We start from the raw sequence: 23,416 nt of genomic DNA on the forward strand, positions 1-23,416 counted from the left end.
CAAAATTATGAGTGGCATGGACAGAGTAGATAGTCAGAAGCTTTTTCCCAGGGTGGAAGAGTCAATTACTAGGGGACATAGATTTAAGGTGAGAAGAGAAAACTTTAGAGGAGATGTACGGGGCAAGTTTTTTACGCAGAGGGTAGTGAGTGTCTGGAATTGGCTGCCAGAGGAGGTGGTGGAAGCAGGTACGATAGTGGTGTTTAGGAGGCAGCTTGACAAATACATGAATAGGATGGGAATAGAGGGATACGGACCCCGGAAGTGCAAAATGTTTTAGTTGATGGGCAATATGATCGTCGCAGGCTTGGAGGGCCGAAGGGCCTGTTCCTGTGCTGTACTTTTCTTTGTTCTTTGTACTCCCAGGACAGTACAGCACGGGGTTAGATACAGAATAAAGCCCCCTCTACACTGTCCCCATCAAACACTCCCAGGACAGGTACAGCACGGGGTTAGATACAGAGTAAAGCTCCCTCTACACTGTCCCCATCAAACACTTCCAGGACAGGTACAGCACGGGGTTAGATACAGAGTAAAGCTCCCTCTACACTGTCCCCATCACACACTCCCAGGACAGGTACAGCACGGGGTTAGATACAGAGTAAAGCTCCCTCTACACTGTCCCCATCAAACACTCCCAGGACAGGTACAGCACGGGGTTAGATACAGAGTAAAGCTCCCTCTACACTGTCCCCATCACACACTCCCAGGACAGGTACAGCACGGGGTTAGATACAGGGTAATGCTCTCTGTACTCTGTTTTAATGGGTTATTGTATTTGATTTTGCAGATGGAGAAGCTGATCTCAGATTTTATCCAGAGCAGTACACAGAGGAAAAAGAAGTTTGATCCAATGAACAAACTGGAGAGGAGTATTCTGTAAGTGTGGAATCACCGAGCCGGGTGGGTACGGCGCGGGGTCTCACCCAGCCGGGTGGGTACGGCGCGGGGTCTCACCGAGCCGGGTGGGTACGGCGCGGGGTCTCACCGAGCCGGGTGGGTACGGCGCGGGGTCTCATCGAGCCGGGTGGGTAGGGTGCGGGGTGCGTCTCTCTCTCCCTCTCTCTCTCTCTCTCTCTCTCACTCTGTGCCTCTCTCTCTGTGCCTCTCTCTCTCTCTCTCTTTCTCTCTCTCTCTCTCTCTCTCTCTGGGCCCCTCGTGTTGTTTGCTCCTGGGATTGTGGTTTATTAGGTAATGGAAAAGGAGTTGTCCTCTCCTCCCACTGCACCCTTCCCCTCCTCCCCTCCCACTGCACCCCCTCCTCTCCTCCCCTCCCACTGCACCCTTCCCCTCCTCCCCTCCCACTGCACCCCCTCCTCTCCTCCCCTCCCACTGCACCCTTCCCCTCCTCCCCTCCCACTGCACCCTTCCCCTCCTCCCCTCCCACTGCACCCTTCCCCTCCTCCCCTCCCACTGCACCCTTCCCCTCCTCCCCTCCCACTGCACCCTTCCCCTCCTCTCCTCCCCTCCTCCCCTCTGCCTCTCAGTAACCAGCTCTCTGGTTTCTCCCTGTTTGCAGACATGATGTGGTTGAAGTGGCTGGACTGACTTCATTCTCATTCGGAGAGGACGACGAGAGCAGATATGTGATGATCTTCAAAAAAGTACGAACTAAACATCAAAAACCAGTGATCAGCAGCGAGAGAGAGAAACTGAGTGCAGGTGGTGCTGGGTGCGGGGTTCCTGTCTGAGTGAGGGTCTCACTGAGCGGGGTGTCTGTGTCGGGGGGCATGGGGTCAGCATCACTGGGCAAGTTATCCGTGTCACTGGGCGTGGGTCACACTGGGGGGCAGTGTCCGTGTCACTGGGCGTGGGTCTCACTGGGGGGCAGTGTACATGTCACTGGGCGTGGGTCACACTGGGGGGCAGTGTACGTGTCACTGGGCGTGGGTCACACTGGGGGGCAGTGTACGTGTCACTGGGCGTGGGTCACACTGGGGGGCAGTGTACGTGTCACTGGGCGTGAATTTGGCTGGGGGGCAGTGTACGTGTCACTGGGCATGGGTCTCGCTGGGGGGCAGTGTACGTGTCACTGGGCGTGGGTCACACTGGGGGGCAGTGTACGTGTCACTGGGCGTGGGTCACACTGGGGGGCAGTGTACGTGTCACTGGGCGTGGGTCACACTGGGGGGCAGTGTACGTGTCACTGGGCATGGGTCTCGCTGGGGGGCAGTGTACGTGTCACTGGGCGTGGGTCACACTGGGGGGCAGTGTACGTGTCACTGGGCGTGGGTCACACTGGGGGGCAGTGTACGTGTCACTGGGCGTGGGTCACACTGGGGGGCAGTGTACGTGTCACTGGGCATGGGTCTCGCTGGGGGGCAGTGTACATGTCACTGGGCGTGGGTCACACTGGGGGGCAGTGTACGTGTCACTGGGCGTGGCTCTCACTGGGGGGCAGTGTACGTGTCACTGGGCGTGGGTCTCACTGGGGGGCAGTGTACGTGTCACTGGGCGTGGGTCTCACTGGGGGGCAGTGTACGTGTCACTGGGCGTGGTTTACACTGGGGGGCAGTGTACGTGTCACTGAGCGTGGTTCACACTGGGGGGCAGTGTACGTGTCACTGGGCGTGGTTTACACTGGGGGGCAGTGTACGTGTCACTGGGCGTGGGTCTCACTGGGGGGCAGTGTCCGTGTCACTGGGCGTGGGTCTCACGGGGGGGCAGTGTACGTGTCACTGGGCGTGGGTCTCACTGGGGGGCAGTGTACGTGTCACTGGGCGTGGGTCTCACTGGGGGGCAGTGTACGTGTCACTGGGCGTGGGTCTCACTGGGGGGCAGTGTACGTGTCACTGGGCGTGGGTCTCACTGGGGGGCAGTGTACATGTCACTGGGCGTGGTTCACACTGGGGGGCAGTGTACGTGTCACTGGGCGTGGGTCACACTGGGGGGCAGTGTACGTGTCACTGGGCGTGGTTCACACTGGGGGGCAGTGTCCGTGTCACTGGGCGTGGGTCTCACTGGGGGGCAGTGTACATGTTACTGGGCGTGGGTCACACTGGGGGGCAGTGTACGTGTCACTGGGCGTGGGTCTCATTGGGGAGGAGTGTACGTGTCACTGGGCGTGGGTCACACTGAGGGGCACTGTACATGTCACTGGGCGTGAATCTGACTGGGGGATGGTGTCCATGTTGCAGGTTTCATTGGGTGAGATGTCCCTGTCATTGGGTGTGGGCTCACTGGGTCCGATATCTCTGGATCCTGTCGCTCACTGGGTTGTCAGTGGGAGGGTCCGTTCTTGCCCCTGAGTGGGGTTTAATTTTGGGCTGTTGCAGTTTAATGAGTTGAGTTTCTGTCATTAGGAATTTGCTCCTTCCGACGAGGAACTTGAAGCCTATCGGAGAGGCGAGGAGTGGGACCCACAGAAAGCTGAGGAGAAGAGACGCATCAAGGTAACCAATCAGCACTCTCCTCACAACAAACACAAAAATACCTGGAAAAACTCAGCAGGTCTAGCAGCATCTGCGGAGAGGAACACAGTTAACGTTTCGAGTCCATACGACTCTTCAACAGAACTAAGGAAAAATAGAAAAGAGGTGAAATATAAGCTGGTTTGAGGGTGGGGGTTGGGACAGGTCGAGCTGGATAGAGGGCCAGTGATAGGTGGAGATAACCAAAAGATGTCACAGACAAAAGAACAAAGAGGTGTTGAAGGTTATCTAAGGAATGTGCTAATTAAGGGTAGAAAGCAAGACGAGCAAGGTACAGATAGATAAAAACAAAAAACTGCGGATGCTGGAAATCCAAAACAAAAACAGAAACAGAAATACCTGGAAAAACTCAGCAGGTCTGGCAGCATCGGCGGAGAAGAACACTGTTGACATTTCGAGTCCTTTGTCAAGGGACAGATAGCCCTAGTGGGGAAGGGATCGAAATAGGCTAAAAGGTAGAGATAAAACAATGGATGGAAATACATTTAAAAATAATGGAAATAGGTGGGAAAAGAAAAATCTATATAAATTATTGGAAAAAACAAAAAGGAGGGGGAAAATCGGAAAGGGGGTGGGGATGGAGGAGAGAGTTCATGATCTAAAATTGTTGAACTCAATATTCAGTCCGGAAGGCTGTAAAGTGCCTAGTCGGAAGATGAGGTGCAGTTCCTCCAGCACTCTCTTCACATTCAGTATAAATTGTTGTTTTCCACTTTTATTGGTATTTTTGCAAAGTGTCCTGATAAGTGCAAAGCCGAAAAGCTTACACTTCTCTCGTTTTTCACCAGTACTTAACTTCTGTACTACTAAACAATCCTGGATAAACAAACCTGAGCCGTGTGCACATTGACATCGGGCAAGTAAGATTAGAGAAATGAATGCGTGACTTAAAGACTGGTGTGGTAGAAGTGGATTCTAGCTCGTGGGGCACGGGCACTGGTACTGGGGAAAATGGATGCTGTACCGTTGGGACAGTCTACACCTGAACCGTGCTGCAGTGATCTGGCGAGCTGCATAACTAGGGAAGTAGAGAGGATTTTAAACTAAATAGTTTGGTCAAGAAATCAAATTTGGGAAGCGATCAAATTTGGGAAGATATGGTAAATCGAAGAGTAGAGACAAGGCAAGAGAGAAAGGTACTAATATGGGAAATTATAAACAGACCATGAGACGAAGGAATAGAGAGTACAAATCTAAGAATAAAGCAGCAGATAAGGCTGGAGGTTACAAAAATAACAAAAGGACAAAACTAAAGGCTCTATCCAAATGCACACAGCATTTGAAACAAAACAGATGAACTGATAGAGTTTTTCGAGGAGGTTACCAAGAAAGTAGATGAAGGAAAGGCTGTGGATGTTGTCTACATGGACTTTAGTAAGGCCTTTGACAAGGTCCCACATGGGAGGTTAGTTCAGAAGGTTCAGACACTTGGTATCCATGGAGAGGTTGTAAACTGGATTCGAAACTGGCTGTGTGTGAGAAGACAGAGAGTGGTAGTGGATGATTGCTTCTCAGACTGGAGGTCTGTGACTAGTGGTGTGCCTCAGGGATCTGTACTGGGACCATTGTTGTTTGTTGTCTATATCAATGATTTGGATGATGATGTGGTGAATTGGATCAGCAAGTTTGCTGATGACACTAAGATTGGAGGCGTTGTGGACAGCGAGGAAGGCTTTCAAAGCTTGCGGAGGGATCTGGACCAACTGGAAAAATGGGCCAGAAAATGGCAGATGGAATTTAATGCGGAAAAGTGTGAGGTGTTGCATTTTGGAAGGTTAAACCAAGGTAGGACATACACAGTAAATGGTAGGGCACTGAGGAGTGCGGAGGAACAAAGGGATCTGGGAGTTCAGATACATAATTCCCTGAAAGTGGCGTCACAGGTAGACAAGGTTGTAAAGAAAGCTTTTGGCATACTGGCCTTCATAAATCAAAGTATTGAGTATAGGAGTTGGGATGTTATGATGAGGTTGTATAGGACATTGGTGAGGCCAACTTTGGAGTATTGTGTGCAGTTCTGATCGCCTAACTACAGGAAGGATATCAGTAAGATTGAGAGAGTGCAGAGAAGATTTACTAGGATGTTGCCGGGTCTTGAGTTGAGTTACAGGGAAAGATGAAACAGGTTAGGACTTTATTCCTTGGAGCGTAGAAGAATGAGGGGAGATTTGATAGAAGTTTACAAAATTGTGAGGGGTATAGACAGAGTAAATGCGAGTAGGCTCTTTCCACTTAGATTAGGAGAGATAAACACGGGAGGACATGGCTTTAGGGTGAAAGGGGAAAGGTTTAGGGGGAACATTTAGGGGGAACTTCTTCACTCAGAGAGTGGTGAGAGTGTGGAACGAGCTACCATCTGATGTGGTAAATGCGGGCTCACTCTTAAGTTTTAAGAATAAATTGGATAGATACATGGATGGGAGAGGTCTGGAGGGTTATGGACTAGGTGCAGGTCAATGGGACTAGCGGAATAATATTTCGGCACAGACTAGAAGGGCTGAATGGCCTGTTTTCTGTGCTGTAGTGTTCTATGGTTCTGTGATAGCTCAAATAGAAATAAGTAAGTATGATCTGGCAGCCATTACAGAGGGATTACTGTGGGATAAAAGGACAGGAAGCTAGGACTAGGTGGAGGGGTGGCTCTCATTTAATCAATGATGGTGTTAGCAGAATAGAGAGGGATGACCTAAGCTCAGGAAACCAGGATGTAGAAGCATTTTGGGTAGAGGTGAGAAATGATAAAGGCAAGAAGTCAGTTGTGGGAGTGGTGTAAAGGCCCCCTACCCTAACAGTGACCACATAGTAGGGCTGAGTATAAAGAAAGAAATAATGGGAGTTTGCCAGAAAGATACGGCGATAATCATGGGCATTTTAATCTACATATTGACTGGAAAAAATTTAGATGGGTAAAGGCAGCCTAGGTGAGTTCATAGAATGTTTTCCAGATAGTTTCTTAGAACAGCACCTTCTGGCAGCAACCAGAGAGCAGGCTATACTAGACCTGGTATTGAGCAATGAAATAGGATTAATTAATGATCTCATAGTGAAGTCACCCCTAGGTAGCAACAACCATATTATGATTGAATTTTATATTCAGTTTAAGGGAGAGAAGAGTGGGTCCAAGACTAGTATTTTAAACTTAAATAAGGGCAATTATGAGGGCATGAAAGCTGAGATAGCTAAAGCGAACTGGAAAATTAGGTTAAGGGATATGTCAATCGAGATGCAGTGGCAGACATTTACAGGGATATTTCAGAATACACAGAATAGATATGTTCCAATGAGAAAGAAAAATTCTTAGGGGAGGACCCACCATCCGTGGTTAACTAAAAAAGTTAAAGATAGTATCAAACTTAAGGAAAAAGCATATAATTACACAAAGATGGGTGGCAAGTCAGAAGATATAAAAAACAACAAAGAATGACCAAAAGATTAATAATGTGGGAAAAATTAGAGTGCAAGAGAAATCTAGCTGGAAATATGAAAATAGATAGTAAGCGTTTTGAGAGATATTTAAAAAAAAGAACTAACAAAGTGAGCCTTGGTCCTATCGAAAGTGAATCTGGGGAATTAATAATGGAAAATAAGGAGATGACAGGTGAATTGAACAGGTATTTTGCATCGGTCTTGACTGTAGAGGATACAAGTAACGTCCCTGAAATGGCTGTAACTCAGGCAATGGAAGGGAGGGAGGAACTCAAGAAAATTACAATCATCAGGGAAGTGGTACTGAGCAAATTGTTGGGGCTGCGGGCTGACAAATCCCTGGGTCCCGATGGACTTCATCCTAAAAGAAGTGGTTAGTGAGATAGTTCATGCACTGGTTTTAATTTTCTGAAATTCCCTAGAGTCGGGGAAGGTTCCATTAGACTGGAAAATAGCCAGTGTAACTCCTTTACTCAAAAAGGGAGGGGGACAGAAAGCAGGAAACCACAGGCCAGTTAGCTTAACATCTGTCATAGGGAAAATGTTAGAAGCTATTATTAAAGCCATTATAGCAGGGCACTTAGATAAATTCAAGGTAATCAGGCAAAATTAACATGGTTTTGTGAAAGGGAAATCATGTTTAACCAATTTATTGGAGTTCTTTGAGGAAGAATAAAAAAGAAGCATATTATCTAAATGGTGAGAGATTGAGGAGCTCTGAGATTCAGAGGGATCTGGGTGTCCTAGTGCATGAATCACAAAAGGTTAGTATTCAGGTACAGCAGGAAATTAGGAAAGCTAATAGAGTGATTATTAATTGCAAGGGGAATTTTGGAAGCAGTTAAGAGAAGGTTTACTAGACTAATACCTGGAATGGGTGGGTTGTCTTATGAGGAAAGGTTGGACAGGTTAGGCTTGTATCCGCTGGAGTTTAGAAGAGTAAGAGACAACTTGATAGCACTGTTGATGACCCCTTCCATTACTTTACTGATGATGGAGAGTAGACTGACGGGGCAGTAATTGTCCGGGTTGGATTTGTCCTGCTTTTGAGGAACAGGACATACCTGGGCAATTTTCCACATTGCCGGGTAGATGCCAGTGTTGTAGCTGTACTGGAACAGCTTGGCTAGGGGCACGGCAAGTCCTGGAGCACAAGTCTTCAGTTCTATTGGTGGAATATTGTCAGGGCCCATAGCCTTTGCAGTATCCAGTGCCTTCAGCCGTTTCTTGATATCACGTGGAGTGAATCGAATTGGCTGAAGACTGGCATCTGTGATGCTGGGGACCTCCGGAGGAGGCCGAGATGGATCATCCACTCGGCACTTCTGGCTGAAGATTGTTGCGAATGCTTCAGCTTTATCTGTAATTACCCCTCCCCCTCTTGATACCACATTTGGAGGGGTGGGGGTGGACAGTGAGGGGCTGGAATTATCCCTCTCCCCCTCTCTGTGTCCCAGTGGGGGGAACAGTAGGGGTTGAAATTATCTCCATCGCCAATTGGTAACAGTGGAGGTGGGGGGGGTGAGCTGTAAGTTGCTGTAAATCAGATGATCCCCCTACAACCTTGTTAAATATGATCCCCCTTTCTCTCACTGGGGAGGAATTATTGATGAGGGGTTGGTTGTCCAGTGAGGGGGGCCTGTGCTCTGGTGAATGATGATTCTCTCCTCCTTTTCCTCCCTGCAGGAGTTGGCTCAGAAGGAAGCGGCGGAAGCTGAAACTCGAGGCCCCTCGAAGGAGACTTGCCCCAACACCAACTATAGGGAGAAGTACAGCCATTTAATTGGAACTGTGGCAGCAAAGGAGGGAGCACAGACTCTGCAGGCGAACAAGGCATATGGTTGTGGTACGTGCAGGCTACAGTGGCAGAGATTCTTGTACCATCGCGGGGAATCTAATCACTGGCACACAACCTGGAGACGTGATTATCCACAGGAATCCCATCATAAAGACACAAAACTGAGAGAGTGATTCCAGTCTGTAACTCACCCCCGGGTATCTGTTATTCTATATATAAACCCCCCCGAACCCCTCGATTAGATTCCAGTCTGTAACTCACTCCGGGGTATCTGTTATTCTATATATAAACCCCTGAACCCCTCGATTAGATTCCAGTCTGTAACTCACTCCCGGGTATCTGTTATTCTATATATAAACCACCCCGAACCCCTCGATTAGATTCCAGTCTGTAACTCACTCCCGGGTATCTGTTATTCTATATATAAACCCCCGAACCCCTCGATTAGATTCCAGTCTGTAACTCACTCCCGGGTATCTGTTATTCTATATATAAACCCCCCCGAACCCCTCGATTAGATTCCAGTCTGTAACTCACTCCCGGGTATCTGTTATTCTATATATAAACCCCCCCGAACCCCTCGATTAGATTCCAGTCTGTAACTCACTCCCGGGTATCTGTTATTCCATATATAAACCCCCCCCGAACCCCTCGATTAGATTCCAGTCTGTAACTCACTCCCGGGTATCTGTTATTCTATATATAAACCCCCCGAGCCCCTCGATTAGATTCCAGTCTGTAACTCACTCCCGGGTATTTGTTATTCTATATATAAACCACCCCGAACCCCTCGATTAGATTCCAGTCTGTAACTCACTCCCGGGTATCTGTTATTTATATATAAACCCCCCCGAACCCATCGATTAGATTCCAGTCTGTAACTCACTCCCGGGTATCTGTTATTTATATATAAACCCCTCGATTAGATTCCAGTCTGTAACTCACTCCTGGGTATCTGCTATTCTATATATAAACCCCCCCGAACCCCTCGATTAGATTCCAGTCTGTAACTCACTCCCGGGTATCTGTTATTCTATATATAAACCACCCGAACCCCTCGATTAAATTCCAGTCTGTAACACTCATCCGTTAATCTGTAACCTCCTCCAGCCCCTACAACCCTCCGAGATCTCTGTTCTCCTCCAATTCCGGCCTCTTGACCATCCCCCGATTCCCATCGCTCCACCATTGGCGGCCGGGCCTTCAGCTGCCTGGGGGGCCCTAAGCTCTGGAATTCCCTCCCTAAACCTCTCTATACCTCAACCTCTGTCATCTGCTTTAAGGCATTCCTTAAAACATACTTCCTTGGCCTGTCCTACCACAGTGTCTATTTTTATCTAATATGGTTCCTGTCAGTCGCACTGTAGAAGTGCAGGTTATTATGCACTACCTGTGCGCGTGTACTGAAACCTCTAGTAATACCTACAGGCCCTGCTTGCTCTGCAGCAGGATGCTGTTGGCAGTGTTATGATGACCTGCTGCAGGCTATCACATCCCAGTAGCTATGAGCAATGCCACAGAGGTTAGACCTGTGTGTGCATGGGGTCCTGTATGTGTGACTGTGTACACGCACATGTGTGTGTGGGAGGAGGTGGTGGGGGTTTCTCTTCAGTGCTTTCACCCCACTCTCACCCCCTGCTCTCCTCCCTCCTCAGTGCCCACAACCAACAAAAGGGACACCCGATCGATCGAGGAGGCCATGAATGAGATCCGGGCCAAAAAGAAGCTGAAACTGTCGGATGAAGGAACAAGTGGATCGAGTGGACTGTAAGAGGCTTGAACCCCGAGCGCCAAGACCTCGCTCAGGAGGAGAAACCTTCCCCCCCACCCTTTCCCCTCCCTCCCCGCCCCCCCTCGCTCACGGCTGTTAGAACCGTGCTTTGTTGAACCTGGCTGGGGGTGGGGGGTGTGCAGTTTGGGGCAGCGGGAGAGGGCTGAGGGGGTTGGGGGAGGAGTATCTCTAGATGCCGACAGTCTGTCTGGCCCTGGGGCCTGGAACAGTTTCCTGTGAACTGTATGAAGGAATGTTTAATCTCCACCAGCTTCTTCCTGCTCACGCTCCCTTCCTGATCCTCAATCCACCCCCTCCCCACTCCTCTACCCCGCCCCCCCGCCGGGGTCAATCCTCAATTATCGTTCAGCACTGTCGAGGTGTGAAGTACAAGAAAAGATTTAAATGATCGGTTGTTAATGAGGTGCAATTGGTTGAAGTTTTTTTTTAAGTGAAGCAGGATTTGATGTCAAAGTCCAAAACTGACCCAGATCACCCACAGGAATCCCAGCCTCTGGCACCGATCGCGGGTCCTGAATTGTCAGCTTTTTCGCTTCACTCATTCCCGCAAGATACCAGGTTCCAAACTGTGGCCGCTCCCGACCCCTGGAACCCCCGACCCCCAACCCCTGGAACCCCCGACCCCCCGCCCCTGGAACCCCCGACCCCTGGAACCCCCGACCCCCGACCCCTGGAACCCCCGACCCCCAACCCCTGGAACCCCCGACCCCCCGCCCCTGGAACCCCCGACCCCTGGAACCCCCGACCCCCCGACCCCTGGAACCCCCGACCCCCCGACCCCTGGAACCCCCGACCCCCAACCCCTGGAACCCCCGACCCCCCGACCCCTGGAACCCCCGACCCCCAACCCCTGGAACCCCCGACCCCCCGCCCCTGGAACCCCCGACCCCTGGAACCCCCGACCCCCAACCCCTGGAACCCCCGACCCCCCGCCCCTGGAACCCCCGACCCCCAACCCCTGGAACCCCCGACCCCCCGCCCCTGGAACCCCCGACCCCCCGCCCCTGGAACCCCCGACCCCTGGAACCCCCGACCCCCAACCCCTGGAACCCCCGACCCCCCGCCCCTGGAACCCCCGACCCCCAACCCCTGGAACCCCCGACCCCCCGCCCCTGGAACCCCCGACCCCTGGAACCCCCGACCCCCCGACCCCTGGAACCCCCGACCCCCAACCCCTGGAACCCCCGACCCCCCGACCCCTGGAACCCCCGACCCCCAACCCCTGGAACCCCCGATCCCCCGCCCCTGGAACCCCCGACCCCCAACCCCTGGAACCCCCGACCCCCCGCCCCTGGAACCCCCGACCCCCCGCCCCTGGAACCCCCGCCCCTGGACCCCCCGCCCCTGGAACCCCCGACCCCCCGCCCCTGGAACCCCCGACCCCTGCCCAGTGCTGCACTTCCCATCGCTGCTGCCCTGTCATGTGTCTGCTCCCTCCTCCCCCCTGTCTGACTCTGGGGACTAATTTGAATAAACCCTTCTTTTAAATGACATGTGACTTTATTCCAAGTCCATCTGCTCTGTATCCCGATTTCTCTGGAAAGTCCGGCTGGAAGTGAGGCAAGACCAGGGCAGTGACTCTGGGAGAGCTCCGAGCAGTTGGGGTGAGCTGGTGGGAGTGGGAGGGATGGTTTTGGGGGGGTAGTTGCTCAGCCATTCTACATAAGGACTCCACTCTGCCAGAGCCCCTTCTCTTCCTCCTTCCTCGTCCCTCCCCTCCCCTCTCCTCCCCCCTCCCCTCTCCTCCCCTTCCCTCCCTCTCCTCCCCTTCCCCCATGCTCTGCTGTGGAATTGTTAATGAGCTCCTATTACTGATAGGAGAGTTGCACACTGCTCTGGTCAGACACAGTCCCTTTTCATTGCCTTTGGGAGTGTACCTTCCACCCATTTTACATCCAGTTTTATCTTATATTTGCAATGTTTGAATGTAAATTATATTCTGGTGAGATGCTTGGTGTCAGTTAGTTGCTGAAATCATTTTATCCTTTCTCAAATAAACCTTAATTTCTAACATTCTACCAGGCTTAGAAACTATATTTTCTCCTGTGTTGGTTTTTATGTGTGCAGGATATTTTTGAAAATTAATCCTGGGGATGTGGGTGTCACTGGCTAATACAGCATCTAAGGCCTATCTCTTATTGCCCTTTGAGAAGGTGGGGGTGAGCTGCCTCCTTGACCCGCTGCAGTCCATGTGGCGTAGGTACATCCACCGTGCTGTTAGGGAGTTCCAGGATTTTGACCCAACGACAGTGAAGGAACGGCCGATATATAGATGGTGAGTGACTTGGAGGGGAACTTCCAGGTGGTGGTGTTCCTATGTGACTGCTGCTCTTGTCCTTCTAGATGGTGGTGATCGTGGGTTTGGAAGGTGCTGTCTAAGGAGCCTTGGTGAATTCCTGCAGTGCATCTTGTAGATGCTACACACACTGCTGCTACTGTGCGTCAGTGATAGAGGGAGTGAATGTTTGTGGATGGGGTGCCGATCAATGGGCTGCTTTGTCCTGGACAGTGGCACATTTCTTGTTGGAGCTGCGCTCATCCAGGCAAGTGGAGAGACTTGCATCCTGAAGGTGGTGACAAGGGGGATGAAGGTGAAGCAGCTGATGTTGTCCATATGGACTTTGAAAATACGAGGTGATAAAATACCATATCATAGACTTGTTAGCAGAAGGGGAGTGCTGAGAGGATGTAACATTGTCTAAGGAGCTGAAAGCTGACTGAATGGTGGTGACTGGTTGTTTATTAGAATAGAGGTTGTGTCCCCTGTAAGTGGTACTAGGACCACTGCTCTTTTTTGATATGTTAGTGAGCTGGACTTGGGAATAATTTCAAAGTTTGCAGATGATACTATCCTCTTCAGTACTTTCGAGTTTTGTAACAGACACAAGGGACATAACATTTCATCAGCAAAGTGTTAGGTGATAGTTTTTGGCAGGGAGAATGAAGAGCAGTAATAAGGGGGAATGGATATATTAATCTTTGAAGGTGACAGGACAAGCTGCAATTTTAAACAGGCTGCCCAATATCCTGGGCATTTTTAACAGCGATTAAGTGCAAAAGGAATTTAAAAACCAAAACAACTGGGCCAGCCCCAGCTGCGGTACTGTGTTTATTTTGGGGAACCACCCTATAAGATGTCAAGAGCTTGGGAAGAGGCTGCAGTGATTTACTAGAATGGTACCAGGGATGAGGGAATGCAGTTAAAATGTGGAGACCTGGAATCATAATGGCAGAGGAGGCCCTTCAACCCCTTGAGTCTATGCCAGCTCTCTGTGGAACAACCCCGTCAGCCCCATTCCCCTGCTCTATCCCCGTAACCCAACAAGTTTATTTGAGTGCCCGTCGATTTCCTTTTGAAATCATTCATTGTCCCTGCCTTCACCACCAGCGTGAGTGCCAAGTTCCAGGTTATTACCACTTGCTCTTCCTCACTTTTCCCTCATGCCCACAGTGTCTGCGTCAGCCAAATACAAGCACCCCCCCCCAGCCAAATCCCATTTTTCAGCACTCGGTCCACAGCTCTGGAGGTTACGAGACTCATCCAGACACACCTTTTAAATGAGTTGAGGGTTTCTGCCTGTTGCCCTTTCAGGCAGAGAGTTCCAGACCCCCTCCCACACTCTGGATGAAGATTTTCCTCACCTCCCATCTCTTTAAATCTGCCCCCTCGTCTCTGATCTGCAGGAAATAGACCCCTCCCAGACATTCAATCAGATCTCCCCCCAGCCTCCTCTGTCCCAAGGAGAACAACCCCAGCCTCCTCTGTCCCAATCAGATCTCCCCTCAGCCTCCTCTGTCCCAATCAGATCTCCCCTCAGCCTCCTCTGTCCCAATCAGATCTCCCCTCAGCCTCCTCTGTCCCAATCAGATCTCCCCTCAGCCTCCTCTGTCCCAATCAGATCTCCCCTCAGCCGCCTCTGTTCCAATCAGATCTCCCCTCAGCCGCCTCTGTTCCAAGGAGAACAACCCCAGCCTCTCCAATCTCTCCTCACAGCTGTAATTTTCCAGTCCTGGTAACATCCTGGTAAATCTCCCCTGTACCCTCTCGAATGCAATCACATCCTTTCTGTAGTAACCGGAAGCGAACAGAGTACTCACATTGTCACCCAACTAGTGTTTTATGTAGTTCCAGAATAGCCTCCCTCTTCTTAAATTCTGCTTTGGCTAATAGTAGAAAGGATTCCAAACGACCATATTGAGCTGTCTAGCCACCTGCAGGGGCCTGTGGACATTCACTCCAAGGCCCCTCACTTCCTCTACACTCAGTATTCTCCCATTTGTTGGGTAATCCTTTGCCTTATTTGACCTCCCCAAATGCATCACCTCCCAGGACATTTCATTCTGTGACCTCCAGCCTCAGTCTCTCTCCAGATAGGCTCTAGTCTGACTGGCAGAGGGACTCCACACCAAAACATTACTCAAGAGAAACAACAGGTTTCAGTGACAATGTTTATTCACCAACACATTGCACAGTCTGATTCCAATGTAGCATCTAATAGGCTAAAAGCCTTGTGAGGGAGCCATGGGACAGAGGCTGGTGGGGAGACAACGGATGACAGTTGATCAGCGAGTGCGGTTTTGATTCTGCTCCGTACATCTCGTGCAGACAGATCAGGACTTCAGAGGGTGCCGGAAGTGGTGGCCAGCAAACTTTGCCTTCTCTCCCAACTCCTCCTCAATCCTACAGGAAGGCCAGAAAGATCATCAGTTTCATAACATTCTGCATTTGCAATGCGCGCATAGATACAGACCTCAGCAACACAGTATGCAGCCTGCAGACATTACTACCCTCCCGCACTGAGCTTCAGGCTGCTGTCTGGGGTGCGAACATGTTTATTCAACCATAGAATGAATCACAGACAAGCCCAATTCTCTCTTGGTGTCCAAAAGCCATACATTTTGCCCAGGGATATCACAGGAAAGGAAGCAGGGGCAGAGAGAGAGAGGGTGTGGGAAGCAGAGATGGAGCAAGGGGTGTAGGATCAAGCTCAGTCTGCCCAATAGTCCCTAATACAGCAGTAACAGTGCTTCAGTAGTAGCAGCAATATCCCAATCCCCCCCCAAGGTCCCCAATAACAGGTCCCCAATAACAGGTCCCCAATAACAGGTCCCCAATAACAGGTCCCCAATAACAGGTCCCCAATAACAGGTCCCCAATAACAGGTCCCCAATAACAGGTCCCCAATAACAGGTCCCCAATAACAGGTCCCCAATAACAGGTCCCCAATAACAGGTCCCCAATAACAGGTCCCCACCACCACGCCCATCCAGTCAGTCCCTTCAAGGCAAAGGTCCAGGACCTGAAACCCAACCTCTGTGAAATTCTCGAGCGTTCGCAAGCCTCACCTCATCAGCTGGTTGTACTTGGCCAATCTTTCACTGCGACAGGGAGCACCAGTCTTAATCTGTAGGAAAGAAAACGACCCATACATTATCCAAACACTCGCACAGGCACAACTTGGTGCTTCTCAGATTCCAATCTTTCAGCCGAACAACTTTATAAAGAAATTCAACCACTACCGGTGTCAACAAAAGAAACCCACAGGGTTAGAATTCATCCACGAAACTCAGGAACATAGACCCACCTGCCCTGTGCAGAGTCCAACAACCAGGTCGGCAATGAAAGGATCCTCGGTCTCCCCAGAGCGATGACTCACCATCACTCCCCAGCCATGAGACTGAGCCAGTTTACAGCTGTAAGAAAGAGAAATTAATTAAAATACAGAACATAATGGGAGCTTTACCCATTATCGAACCCCGTGCTGTACCTGTCCTGGGAGTGTTTGATGGGGACAGTGTAGAGGGAGCTTTACTCTGTATCTAACCCCGTGCTGTACCTGTCCTGGGGGTGTTTGATGGGGACAGTGTAGAGGGAGCTTTACTCTGTATCTAACCCCGTGCTGTACCTGTCCTGGGAGTGTTTGATGGGATAGTTTATTAATGCAGTGCCAGAGCAGGAAGTACCAATGCCAACACTGACGTCCCAGCCTGTAAGTATCTGCAGAATACAGCAGGGGTCAGTGTGTACCCAGTAACTGGGATTTTATATTTAGTGTCCATCTCTCCTTTCAGCCACTGTAAATAGCAGGAGCATTGAAAGGTCAACATTCCTCGACCCAACACCTTCCTTCCAAATGGTCTGTGACATTTGAAGTTAAAGGATCCTAACCCCAGTTGTTCTTTTAATTGCTTTGGAGATTCTCCCGCACAGAGGAGGCCATTTGGCCCATCTTGCCTGTGCTGGTTCTCTGAATGGGCGACCCAATTAGTCCCATTGCCATCGCTCTGGGAATATCCCCCCCAATTCCCTTTTAAGTATATTAAGAGTTACCGTGAACAGATTGAAATGTGACATCATCACATTTGGACAGAATGCAGTGTGTCCGCCCATTTCCTTCCCCACCACCCTCCCCACTCTGGCCCCCCACCCCAAGGTGCTTCACCCCCGCCCCCACCTCCGCTCGCTGGATTAACTGTTACTCACGCTTTAATGGATTCAGTGACTGATCCAATCTGATTGACCTTCAGCAGGAGACAGTTACAGGCTTTCTTATCGATAGCAGTCTGGATCCTCTTGGGGTTGGTGACTGTGAGGTCGTCACCTACAACCTGGATGGAAACTCCAGCGGTGAACTTGGACCAGTGCTCCCAGTCATCCTGGTCAAAGGGATCCTCGATGGAGATCACTTGGAAGGCAAGGCAAGACAAGACAGGGTCAGAACCTCCCAGAACCAGCCCTCCCAACCCAACAGCTTCCCCCCACTCACCCCGACCCCCATCCCAGCACGTCAGTCCTGTCCTTACAAGGGTAATGTTTGATGAAGTCTTTGTACAGGTCGCCCAGCTTCTCCCCAGAGATGTAGCGGCTGGGATCGTCCGGAGACTTGAAGTCCAGGTCGTACTGCCCTTTGCGACAGAATTCTGAGGCAGCCACATCCATTCCGATGACAATCTTGTCGGGATAACCGGCCTTTTCAATAGCTGACTTCAGCAGCTCCAGTGCTGGGGGAGGGGGGGAAGAGAAAGAAAGTGGAGAATTGAACCTGGTCAGCAGCCATCCCTGTCTCATTAAAGCTGAGAAATGCTGGAAATACTCAGCAGGTCAGAGAGAGGGAGAGAGTTAACATTTCAGCTCTGTGACTCTTCACCAAAAAGCCATCTTGTACGGCCCTCAACTTCCTTTACTGTTTCCAAAAGGGCCTCTGGCTAACTCCACCCTGACCTGAAAACAGAGAACCAGCTTTTGTTTAACCCCTGGCTCCCTCCCACACACCCTCGATTGCCTCATACACCTACCCTGGGTGCAAGGTTGGGCGGGGGGAGAGAGAGAGGGAGAGGGAGGGAGGGAGGGAGGGAGGGAGGGAGGGAGGGAGGGAGGGGGGGGGGAGGGAGGGAGAGGGAGGGGGAGGGAGGGGGAGGGAAGGGGGGGGCACTTTGCCAGGTCACCCTCGATTGCCTCGTACACCCACCCTGGGTGCAAGGTTGGGTGGGGGGAGAGAGAGAGAGGGGGGGAGAGAGTGAGAGGGAGGGAGAGAGGGAGAGGGAGGGAGAGAGGGAGAGGGAGGGGAAGAGATAGAGAGAGAGAGGGGGGCACTTTGCCAGGACACCCTCGATTGCCTCGTGCACCCACCCTGGGTGCAAGGTTGGGCAGGGGGGAGGGGGCGCGGTGGAGCGAGATGGGGAGGGGGAGGGCACTTTGCCAGGACAAACTTGACTTTTCTCATTGACATTCAAGATCGCAGCTGTCCTCCTGCCATTTTTGGAGTTTATTTCGGTATCCCGAGCGGTTTTCCACTGTGGGCCCTTATCCAAAGGTTAAAGTGTGAGGCTGCACCAGCCCAGATCTTGTTACTGCTCCAAATGAGAAAGTTAAGCCTTGACATTTCAAGGAAGAAGCTGAGAACTGAACATGAGCTGAAGGCCGGGGGAGTTGTCCTTGGCCGTCAGCCACCAGACAGCATCTCACCATCTACCCCACCACTTCACTAACTGAGTAACAGGGGCTGACCAGACTCAGGATTCCTGGTCAAAGGTCAAAAGTTGGTGCCCTGGTCAATGTTCTCACCTCTCCTCTAGGAACGAACTCCAGCTCTGCCACTGACACAAAAACAGAGTTCAGATAGAAACTTGGTGTGCTGCCCCACTGGGAGGATGCACTGCCTCAGCTAGTCCACAGTCCCAGTGAAGGTCAGTCCAGCATCTATGGAGTGAGTTCATGAGAAGCTGGAGTGCTCCAGGGACCCTCTGTTGCTGGGTAACTGAAGACCCTGGCTGGGCAGTGTTCAGCCAGGATAGGCTGGGGTTTTGTCCGGTGCCTCATTCTCCAACTGCCTGTCTGCCCTCTCGGATTGGACACTGCAGGGGGCACCCAAGAACCAGCACGCTTGGGGAGACAGAGCCCCCACTCCCCCCACGGTCGGCACACTGGCACCTCAGAGACAGAGAGGCAGCCAAACACAACGTGGATTCCTCCACCCCTCCCCCACTTCACCCCTCCCCACCCCCAACCCCAAAGAGACAGACAGAGAGAGCCCCCCAAAGACACAGACCAAATCAATGTTGACGACACAGCCGTCTAGTCAGGAGAGATGGGAAGGGTGTTTTTATTTGTACCTTCGTTGTTCTCCAGGATGTTGGGAGCAAATCCTCCTTCATCACCCACGTTGGTGGCATCTTTCCCGTATTTGGCCTTGATAACATTCTTCAGGTTGTGGTAAACCTCGGCCCCAATACGCATGGCATTCTTGAAGCTGGTGGCTCCCACTGGCAGGATCATGAACTCCTGCATGGCCAGCTTGTTACCGGCATGGGAGCCCCCATTGATGACATTGAAAGCCTGCGGGGAGATGAGGGAGAGGGGTTTACTGCCTTCACAGGAGCCAAGCTACTCTCCAGTGAACCCCGTTCCCCGACAGGTCAGGGCTAGGGGAATGGGGACCAACAGTCGGCAATATCGTGCATTCGTTCTGGATCAGTCATTTCAGCAACACACCAACCCACAACTCCAACTAAAGGTACACTGGGAGTGTTTGACAGGGACAGTGTAGAGGGAGCTTTACTCTGTATCTAACCCCATGCTGTACCTGTCCTGGGAGTGTTTGATGGGGACAGTGCAGAGGGAGCTTTACTCTGTATCAAACCCCGTGCTGTACCTGTCCTGGTAGTGTTTGATGAAAACAGTGCAGAGGGAGCTTTACTCTGTATCTAACCCCGTGCTGTACCTGTCCTGGGAGTGTTTGATGGGGTCGGTGTAGAGGGAGCCTTACTCTGTTTCCGGGAGTTCCTAAACAAGAATGTTGAATGTTGGGAGGGGAGCAGGGTGGGAATATGGGAAACTTACCGGGACCGGGAGGATGAGGTCCTTGTTGCCTGCGAGGTCAGCAATGTGGCGATACAGAGGGACACCCTTCTCCTTAGCACCAGCTTTGCAAACTGCGAGAGACACTCCCAGAATGGCATTGGCACCAAATTTAGCTGAGGAGACACAGAGAGACATGGTTATCATTGGTCTTTGACGCTTTGCCAGGTACAGAGTGAAGCAGTTAGAAATATCTAGTCTCAGACACTTCGTCAGGACCCACACTCACATTTATTTGGTGTTCCATCAAGTGCCAGCATCAGTTCATCAATCTTCTCCTGTTCAAGCACACTCAGTTTCTGTGAAGAGAAAGTTGAACATTTCTGACTCTCCGTAGTGTTTAAAAATTAGAACTGTGACAAGTGCTCTCCCATTGGTCAGTGCCTGGTGTGATACTGAGCTATTTTAGCCTCAGTACCCCCAGATTAGCAACATAAAACTAATCAGGGGTCCTGCCCGCGTCCAGTGAGCCCTGGCGTCAGGGACGTTTCTACTCCCTCCTTTCTACTATGACCGTGGGGAGGTGGGGGTAGGGGATGATCAGTAGTCAGTGACCCCTAGGTTAAGCCGGGTACTGTACAAACCCTTTACCAGTCCCATGTTGCCTCCAGTAATGTGTTGGTCCGGCATTATCCAGTGGCACTGATGCAAAATGTGGTGTCCCTCATGTGCTCTCTCACTGGTAGTTTCATCCCTCTGCTGCTGGGGCTGTGTGGGGTGTGGGGGGTAAGCGGGAGGGCGCCGGGTGGGGGGGTAAGCGGGAGGGCGCCGGGTGGGGGGGTAAGCGGGAGGGCGCCGGGTGGGGGGGTAAGCGGGAGGGCGCCGGGTGGGGGGGTAAGCGGGAGGGCGCCGGGTGGGGGGGTAAGCGGGAGGGCGCCGGGTGGGGGGGTAAGCGGGAGGGCGCCGGGTGGGGGGGTAAGCGGGAGGGCGCCGGGTGGGGGGGTAAGCGGGAGGGCGCCGGGTGGGGGGGTAAGCGGGAGGGCGCCGGGTGGGGGGGTAAGCGGGAGGGCGCCGGGTGGGGGGGTAAGCGGGAGGGCGCCGGGTAGGGGGTAAGCGGGAGGGCGCCGGGTGGGGGGGTAAGCGGGAGGGCGCCGGGTGGGGGGTAAGCGGGAGGGCGCCGGGTGGGGGGGTAAGCGGGAGGGCGCCGGGTGGGGGGGTAAGCGGGAGGGCGCCGGGTGGGGGGGTAAGCGGGAGGGCGCCGGGTGGGGGGGTAAGCGGGAGGGCGCCGGGTGGGGGGGTAAGCGGGAGGGCGCCGGGTGGGGGGGTAAGCGGGAGGGCGCCGGGTGGGGTGTCGGGGTGGTTTGCAGTCTCTGTACTGGGTGGGGTGAGGGGAGGGTACATTACCTTGCTAATCAGTGCCGGGCCGATAGTTTCATTGACGTGTTTAACAGCAGTCAGTACCCCTGTGAAACAAGAGAGAGAGAAAGGAATGAATGCAGAGGCAGTGCAGGTTGTTTGATAGCAGGGTCTGGCCTTTAACTGACTGATTGTGGCCCAGTGGACGACCAGTCAGCATCAGCCACATTTCAGCATCATTTATTCCAAACTTCCTTACACCGACAGTATTCAGGTCAAATCCAACAAACAGGAAGCTTAAGGAAGAACCATTCCCTTTTGTATCGGGCGGTGGGAGGGTGGATTGAAGCTGGGGAGGGTTGGGTTTTGGGTCAGTGAACTGATTATACTCTGAATGCAGCAGCTACTCTGCTCCGGCCATGAATGAAATGTAACTGGAGAATGGGGCAGGGGAGGTGACTGGGGCTTCCCCAAAAACCAGCCCTGGGAAGGGGCTATTTATAAATAGCGCTCAACGATAGAAACCATTCTGTTTTCTCACCATCCGATACAATAAATAGGATTTTGATTTAATCAGAGCAATTAATCTCCATCGATTAATCTGGAAGAATCCCAGACATACCAGCAGGTAAAGCACACGTCATCTAAACGATCGATTGTCCGATGTGCACTCTATTCACCCGACAGCATTCTGCATTACTGCATCTTTCTCCATCGGGATAAGATTAATCGCTTAGGGCTAAAAAAGCTTTAGGAACCCGTGCTCCAATGTCACCCGTCCCCCCTCAAACATGCTACACCCGCCACATCACATGTCAGCTCACATGTACAGAGGCTCTGCGAATGTGACTGGAGATGGGTGGGAGCGCAAGGCTCTGATTCGCATTGCGCTCTCTGGTTACTCACCTTTGCCCAGATACCTGGTTTTGTCTCCATCACGGAGCTCGAGAGCTTCATGAATCCCTGTGGAAGCTCCACTGGGGACAGCTGCACGGAAATGACCTGGAGAGAGAGAGAGAGAGAGAGAGGGAGAGAGAGAGGGACAGTTATTGACCTGTCCTTCAGTCTGAGCTGGTAAGTTAATTACAGCCGCTGGCTACACATCACACAATTGGGTTATTTTACTCTCCCCTGTTGCTGTAACTACACATGGGGAGGCAGTGGTTTAATGCTAATGTCTCTAGGCGAGTATACCAGGGAACAGTGTGCCCTGTCAGTATAATGAGTATACCAGAGTGTACCAGGCTAACGTTCTGGGGATACAGGTTCCAATCCCACCACAATCTTCCCAAATCTGGAATGGAAAACTAGCCCTAGTAAATAGTGACCATGAAAACATTGTCAATCGTCAGAAAAACCCATCTGGTTCTCTAATGTCCTTCAGGGAAGGAAACCTGTCCCCCTTTACCTGGTCTGGCCCTACATGTGACTCCAGACCCACAGCAATGTGGCCGACTCTCAACTGTCCCTCTGACACGACCCAGCGAGACCCTCAAGTTCAAGGGCAATTAGGGACGGGCAACAGATGCTGGGCAGCCGCAGCTCACGAAAGAAGAAAGAAATAAGCCCAACAATCCCCCCCTCGCCCCACTCCGCACCCCCACAACTCCCCCCCACCTCGGCTCCGGCCACAGCCTCACTCCCGGGGACCCTGCGCCTCTTGTCCAGCTTTGTCCCGGTTTTCCGGTTCCTGGCCCATGTCCTGGGGATGGGAGGACTCACCTTTAGCCGTGTACAGATCGACCTCAACGGTGGGATTGCCCCTGGAATCCAGGATCTCCCGGGCGTGGATCTTGGTAATCGACATTTTTTTCTGCAACTGAACAAGATGCTGGTTAAAATCTCACCCGGGTACAGGAGCTGGGCAGAGCTGGGGGTCAATGAGACCGATTACTGCCCAGTGACCTTGCAGAGACACCGTGGGGTGGTGGTTGGGGAGGGCGGGGGGGGGAGCTTCTTGCCCTCCAGGTTATCCCCTCGGGGGGGTGGAGGGATGGTGGAGGGGGGGGGATGAGAGCTCCAGCCCACAGTGATGCACACACGTGGCACCGAGCACCAGCAACATGACAGGAAGTCGGGCAGAGAGTCGAGGTAAACCCACCTCCGCTTGCAGCCAGCAGGGAAGTAGATTTGTAAAAAAAACAAAAAAAAACTTCAACAAAAGACAATCGAAAAATTCCCTCCCCCCAAAAACCACCCGATTCGGGGCTGGGTTCAAACAGCGAGATCCAGTCTCTCTCGGGAGGTGAAACCCTCTCCAAATCCCAGGGAGCACACGGTTAGAGGCTGACCACAGTCTCCCTCTCCCCCCTCCT

General features: G+C 52.0%; 2 protein-coding genes across 2 annotated transcripts; one reads left to right on the plus strand and one right to left on the minus strand.

Moving 5' to 3' along the window:
• The first annotated feature begins 790 nt into the window (after positions 1–790).
• On the plus strand, positions 791–10,479 carry LOC144677482 (sperm-associated antigen 7 homolog). Its single transcript, XM_078537559.1, has 5 exons — positions 791–879; positions 1,520–1,604; positions 3,303–3,392; positions 8,544–8,703; positions 10,311–10,479. The coding sequence occupies exons 1-5, from the start codon at positions 791–793 to the stop codon at positions 10,424–10,426; spliced, it is 540 nt and encodes a 179-aa protein (XP_078393685.1). The 3' UTR covers positions 10,427–10,479.
• Positions 10,480–14,886: 4,407 nt separating this feature from the next.
• LOC144677483 (beta-enolase-like) lies at positions 14,887–22,929 on the minus strand. Its single transcript, XM_078537560.1, has 11 exons — positions 22,824–22,929; positions 22,008–22,103; positions 21,150–21,208; positions 20,035–20,104; positions 19,788–19,921; positions 19,061–19,283; positions 17,252–17,449; positions 16,932–17,133; positions 16,033–16,141; positions 15,794–15,852; positions 14,887–15,128 (listed from the first exon to the last, which is right to left on the minus strand). The coding sequence occupies exons 1-11, from the start codon at positions 22,906–22,908 to the stop codon at positions 15,059–15,061; spliced, it is 1,305 nt and encodes a 434-aa protein (XP_078393686.1). The 5' UTR covers positions 22,909–22,929; the 3' UTR covers positions 14,887–15,058.
• Positions 22,930–23,416: the final 487 nt, after the last annotated feature.

This window comes from Cetorhinus maximus, unplaced genomic scaffold (assembly GCF_964194155.1).
Source record: "Cetorhinus maximus unplaced genomic scaffold, sCetMax3.hap1.1 HAP1_SCAFFOLD_2578, whole genome shotgun sequence".
NCBI lineage: Eukaryota > Metazoa > Chordata > Chondrichthyes > Lamniformes > Cetorhinidae > Cetorhinus > Cetorhinus maximus.